The sequence below is a fragment of the Puma concolor genome, chromosome C1 (assembly GCF_028749965.1).
Source record: "Puma concolor isolate L17-30 chromosome C1, mPumCon1.1.hap2, whole genome shotgun sequence".
NCBI lineage: Eukaryota > Metazoa > Chordata > Mammalia > Carnivora > Felidae > Puma > Puma concolor.
The window spans coordinates 2,078,015-2,083,928 of NC_141674.1; the positions used below are offsets into that span (position 1 = coordinate 2,078,015).

A 5,914-nucleotide genomic window follows, 5' to 3' on the forward strand; every position below is an offset into this window, starting at 1 on the left:
GTCTGCACGGCCCCCGGAGGGGTTTAGCTCGTGGGCAGAGCTGTGCCGGCCTAGGGGATGTCCCCAGAACTCTCCGAACCTGCTCTTGCACCTGTGGCGTGCGGTGTGGCCAGCCCTGGGCTCTGGTGAAATTTGAAGAACTGTGAAACTGGCTGTAAACCCCAAGGTGCAACCATATGCAAAGGGCTGGTTCCACTGAACTTTCCTAACTAATGAGGCACGCACACAGAGGAAAAAGCGAAGAACAAAACAGTAATCGAGTCATGGGGAATGGCAACGTCTCCTAGGGAGGGTGGTCTTAGACCCAGTGTGGCAGGATGGACCCAGTAGGGGTGAGGCAAGGCTTTCGGGGTTGGGGGAGTGGGGGAGTAAGAGGGTGGCCTGAGTAGAAGCAGCGAAGTCCCAAGTGACCAACTGGGGGAGGATTTGGAAGGGGCTGCAAACTGTCACGGATGCACAGCCCTTGGGTGCAAAGAGGGTGGTGAGGAAGTCCTGGGGCCCGTGGGGGCAAAGACCGAAGCTGGGGCCCCTGACAGGGAGGGCAGATGCCTAGGGTGGCACCAGCCCTGGGCAAAGAGGTCACCTACAGGAGGAACAGATGTGGCTGTAGTGTCCAGAGGACAAGAGCTGGGACCTGGAATGGATCTTTGACGCGTGACTGTGGTAAGTGACCCGGCTGTGTGCCTCAGTGTCCTTTTCTGTGAAACAGGGATCAGAGGAGGCCAGCTTCCTAGGCTCAGTGAGGACTCTAGGCTGGTCACAGCGCTGGGCGCACCTCCCGGCTGCTCCGTCTCGGGCGGCGAGCTGTGCTCAGGACAGAAGCGGGGCCCGCAGCTCCTCCAGGAAGCCCACGCCACCTCGGCCTTTTTGGACAGGGCCTCTAGAGCCCGCGGCCCTTCCCGGCATCGGGGCGCGTCCTGGGACGGTGAGACGGGGACCGCGAGGGAGGGTTGGGGGGCGTCCCGGGGGGAGGGGCGGTGACCGCGGGGGGCGGGCAGGGACACGGGTCGGGTGTGGAGGGGTGGGGGGGGGCGGAGACGTCTCGGGGCGCGGGGGACGCGTGCGGGGAGAGGGGCGGTGACGTGAGATGGTGATGGAGGAGGTGGGGCGCGTCCGATGGGGAGAAGGGGCGGTGACCCGGTGGGGGGAGGGCGGTGACCGCGGGTGTTGGGGGGGGCGGGGGAGACGGGTCTGGGGGTGGAGACCGCGGAGGGGGACACGTCGGGGCGGGGGAGTACAGAGATCGCGGAGGGGGAACGGGCCAGGGGCGGTGACGGCGGGCGGGGGACGCGTCCCGGGGTGGCTGGCAGTGACCAAGGGCCGGGGTCGCGTCCGGGGGACGGTGAGGTGAGACGGTGATCGAGGGGGTGGGGCGCGCCCGGTAGGGGAAGGGGCGGTGGCCGCGGGGGCGGAGACCAGGGACTACGGGCGCGTCCAGGTTGGGGCGGTGACGAGGGGCTGGTCGCCCCCTTTACTGGGATCGGGCACACTCAACTCCTGACGCACCCTCTACGTCTCCCTGGCAACCAGCCGCGCCTCCGCCCCTCCCCTCGCGTCGCGTACAGAGGAAATGGGCGTGCGCGCGCCGTGCGCTTCCGGCTTGGCGAGGAGCGGGAGCGATTATGAACGGGCGGCGCGTAGGGCCAATCGCGGAAGACGGCTGGGGAAGAGCCAATCGCCAGGGCCGGCGGGAGCGGATAGGGGGCGGAGCCTCGGGCGGGGCTGGTGACGCCGAGCCAATCGCACCGGCCCTCGGGGCGGTAGCTGCGGCGACCGAGACGGCGGCCTCGTCGGGTCTGGGTCCGGGGTCGGGGTCTGGGGCGGCGGCGGGCGCGGCCATGCTGCAGCTGCGGGACTCGGTGGACTCGGCCGGCACGAGCCCCACGGCGCTGCTGGCGGCCGGCGAGGAGGTCGGGGCGGGCGGCGCGGGCGGGGGGCGGCCGGGGGCGGGCACTCCCCTGCGCCAGACGCTGTGGCCGCTCAGCATCCACGACCCCACGCGCCGCGCCCGCGTCAAGGAGTACTTCGTCTTCCGGGTGAGGCGGGCGTGGGGCCGGGGCTGCCCGGGAGGGGGGTGCTGGGACGGGAGGGGAGAGGGGCGGAGAGTGACAACCCCCCCCCCGCCCTCTGCCCGCGCAGCCCGGCACCATCGAGCAGGCGGTGGAGGAGATCGGCGTGGTGGTGCGGCCGGTGGAGGACGGCGACATTCAGGGCGTGTGGCTGCTGACCGAGTGAGCGGGGCGCGCGGGGCGTGGGGACCGGCCGGGTGGCCTGTGAGCGGGGCGGCGCCCGGTGACTCGTGTCGTCTGCGGGCAGGGTTGACCACTGGAACAACGAGAAGGAGCGGCTGGTGCTCATCACAGACCAGGCACTGCTCATCTGCAAGTACGACTTCATCAGCCTTCAGTGCCAGCAGGTGGTCAGGGTCGCCTTAAACGCGGTGGACACCATCTCCTGCGGAGAGTTCCAGTTTCCCCCCAAATCGCTCAACAAGTAAGACTGTGGGACACAGAGCCTTAGTACCAGGGCCTGTAGCAGGTCCGTCCCAAATCGGCCCCCTGGTTGTCCTGAGTCTGCCATTCTGCGCGAACATAAAATCGTCTGCTTCAAATCGATAGTTTCTTAGAATAGAAGCAAGTGGGCAGCAGGTGCATTAAAAGGAATTCTGGCACAGAAGACAGCTATCAGGCTGGTAGTAAGATGAACTTGAGGTCTGTTGAAGCAGAGCTGACGTGGTGTTCTTAAGATGAGAGCCACATTCGGTGTGTGTCACCTCTGTCACATCAAGCTCTGCTCCGGTTAAATTTTAACAGAAAAAAAAAAAGCATCGCTTTTATTTGCTGATGTTACTAAAGGCAGAAGATAGTTACTGACCTGCTTTCAGAAGGGCGGATCTTGAAATACGAGAAGCCTGGACTTTAATACAAGGTAGAGCTTTGCTGCAGGGATGTGATCGGGGCTGTACCCAAGTCAAGACCGCTAACCGGCCGTGGGGCCTCCTGGACAAAGGGCCTGAGGCTACAGACATGTTGTTCTCGTGGTTAGCCTGCCTGCAGCGCCTTCCCGTTGCTGTTGAACTGCACTAATAGCATAAAGGGTGTTGGGCCCAAACAAAAACAACGGCGTCGGTTTGTAGTATTCAAAGTGCTCGGTGCGGGTGACTGGAGACCCCCGGCTCTGAGTGTCACAGGTCCTGTCCGCGGTCCCAGAGCAGCCCCCTAATGTCACACCCCGTACCTGCCGGGCTGCCAGGGAGAGCTGTGGCCTGCTGGGTGACGTGAAAGCTTCTTTCTTTGTAGGCGAGAAGGTTTTGGGATCCGCATTCAGTGGGACAAACAGAGCCGCCCTTCCTTCATAAACAGATGGAACCCCTGGTCCACCAACATGCCCTATGCCACGTTCATAGAGCACCCCATGGCTGGTGCGGATGAGAAGACAGCGTCTCTGTGCCAAGTAAGACCGTGAGGGCAGTGCTGTCCAGCCGTGATGGCGACACTCTAGGCCTGTGTGGCTGTTGAGCACCTGGACTGTTCTGTGTCCTAGTAAAACTGAGAAAACAAGCTTTTAAGTTTTAGAAATTTTAGCTAACTTATGTTTAAATAGCCCCATGTGGCTAGTGGCTCTTGGTCAGGGTAGCTGTATGACATCGCCCCTTGTGGCCATGGTCACCTTGGAGAAGGGCCCGGAAGGGCTCTGGGCAGTCTGTGCTGGGCCAGCAGGCTGCATGCTCGCCAGCAGAGGAGACCCTGGGGCCACCGGTGAGGGGAGTTGGGCCTCCCTCGCCAGTCGCACACTTGGCCTGCTCACTAGTCTGGCGGGTGGTGGTGAGGATTGAGTAGGTCCCTGACGACACAAGTGCTCTGTGAGGCCTGTCGTCTGTCCCAGTGAGCACAGAGCTAGGATCTGACGTTTCCAGAGAGGCGCATCGAGGAGCCGAGGGGAGGGGCTGCCAGGGTGTGGCTGGAAAGGCACGTCCTCCGAAGGTAGGGACGGGGCTGGCACAGGAAGGGGTGGTCCGTTCCACGTGTAGACCACTGACCGGCAACATGATTTCTGTCTTTACAGCTGGAAAGTTTCAAAGCTCTGCTAATCCAAGCTGTCAAGAAAGCCCAGAAAGAGAATCCTTTGCCAGGACAAGCCAGTGGCGTGCTGGTCTTGGATCGTCCCCTCCTCATCGAGACCTACATGGGACTCATGTCCTTCATTAACAACGAGGCTAAACTGGGCTATTCCATGACCAGAGGCAAAATAGGCTTCTAGATGGCGCCCACAGGTAGACTTGGGGACGCGGGGCCTCAGACCCGGGCCAGCTCCGCTGCATCGGCAGAGTCGGGGCTGTTAACCTCTAGGGATCTGAGTGTGATTAGAATAGTCGAACGCATTCCCTGCTATCCCTGGGTTTTGGAAGTCTGGTAATAGGAGTCACAGACAAAAAAGCAAGGTGAATCCAGCGGTCCCGCTCGTGGCTGGTGTTCCATCTTCTAGAACTTGTTTCCGTGTTTCTCCCAGAGTGTCTCCATTCGGCTTCTCGTGGTCCTGCCCAGCCCTCCAGCATGTGAATAAACATGTGCCCCCACCAGAGCCTCCCCGCTAGCACTCCACCGGTGTGGATGGTTCCATCCAGGGAGGGCCCCAAACCCCAGTGCCTGGAGTGGCAAATAAGTTTATACTTAGTGTCAAGTTTTGTATTTGGAAATCTAATCCATTTTTTTAAAGCTAAGTGCAAAACAAGCCAGCAGACTGATGAAGTAAACGGGACAGTCTGCCTTGTCGGCTCCCGGATGGACAGTTGCTTTTGTGCAAATACGTCTTTGACCTGAAGTCACACTTTTTCTGAAGTTATATCGTGTTCGTATTTGTGGCATCTTTCCCAGGCCCCAAAGCTGGCAGGAAATCATTTTTAGACAATTCATTAATTTGAGTCACCTTGGTAGGTAGTTCTTTGACAGCTGTACGTGCTTTACGTTTGTACGGTCACGTTCCGATTTAAGATGGGGACTGCTCAGTTTGCTTTCGGAGAATGCCCTTTTGAAAAAGGAACCGTATTATTAGAGTCTCACGAAGCCGCTAACGCCCGGCTTGGTTACCGCAGTGCCCACGCAAATGCGAAGCTTTATTGGTGTTGCCCTGAACGTGCCTGGGGCTTGGCGGCCCGCCGAGCACGTCCGTGTGGGAACCGTGGCCCCCCGCCCGTGGCACCCACACATCGTCGGCTTGCTGGCTTGACTGGAGGCTTTGTTATCAACCCCAAGCGCTGGTGCAGGGCGTCCTCCCCATTTACAGCTCTGGTGTAGCTCTTAACCCGCGTGGATGTGATCCAGATCATAGCCTGTCCACATCGAGAGGCCGCCGCCTCCATCCTGCCTGGGTCCTGAGCCTTTGCTTTTGATCTCACAGTAAAGACGTTTACAACCGAATGGATATCGTTCTTTCTTTGAGATCGTTATTCAAAGTAGGGGCGACAACCAAGAAAACTCACCTCTGAAGTGTGTACGTTAAAGCTTTGTAAACCTGCCACCTTGCTGTGCACGTTCAGGAGGATGCTAGGGAAGTACGGTCCCCTGAGTTCGCTCACAGAAAAACCCAGAGTGATGGGCCAACTGTCTAGCTTTTAGGAAGACGAGTCCAGGTGGGGGGACTCTGTGCGGAGCCGGCCTTGACCGGACGGCCCTGGGGCCGGCAGCTCCTGTCCCCGCGCTCCAGCACGCACCCCATATGAAAACCGAGCCCCCTCTCCAGGAGTTTCAGTGACCAGGAACGGGGGCGCCAGAGCAGAGCAGGATGTCTGTCTGAGGGGGAAGTTGCTGCCTGGGGTCAGTGACTTTCTGTAAGACCGTGAACCCAAAACCTGAAACAAACCAGAAAACCTTCCTATGACTTAAACCTGTCACGAAAACCAGCATCAGCCGTCTCA

General features: G+C 60.2%; 1 protein-coding gene across 1 annotated transcript; it reads left to right on the forward strand.

Annotated features, from left to right (window-relative positions):
• The first annotated feature begins 1,809 nt into the window (after nucleotides 1-1,809).
• Nucleotides 1,810-5,417, forward strand: TPRG1L (tumor protein p63 regulated 1 like). The gene is made up of 5 exons (XM_086715479.1): nucleotides 1,810-2,036; nucleotides 2,140-2,231; nucleotides 2,317-2,493; nucleotides 3,300-3,453; nucleotides 4,066-5,417. The coding sequence occupies exons 1-5, from the start codon at nucleotides 1,839-1,841 to the stop codon at nucleotides 4,258-4,260; spliced, it is 816 nt and encodes a 271-aa protein (XP_086571605.1). The 5' UTR covers nucleotides 1,810-1,838; the 3' UTR covers nucleotides 4,261-5,417.
• Nucleotides 5,418-5,914: the final 497 nt, after the last annotated feature.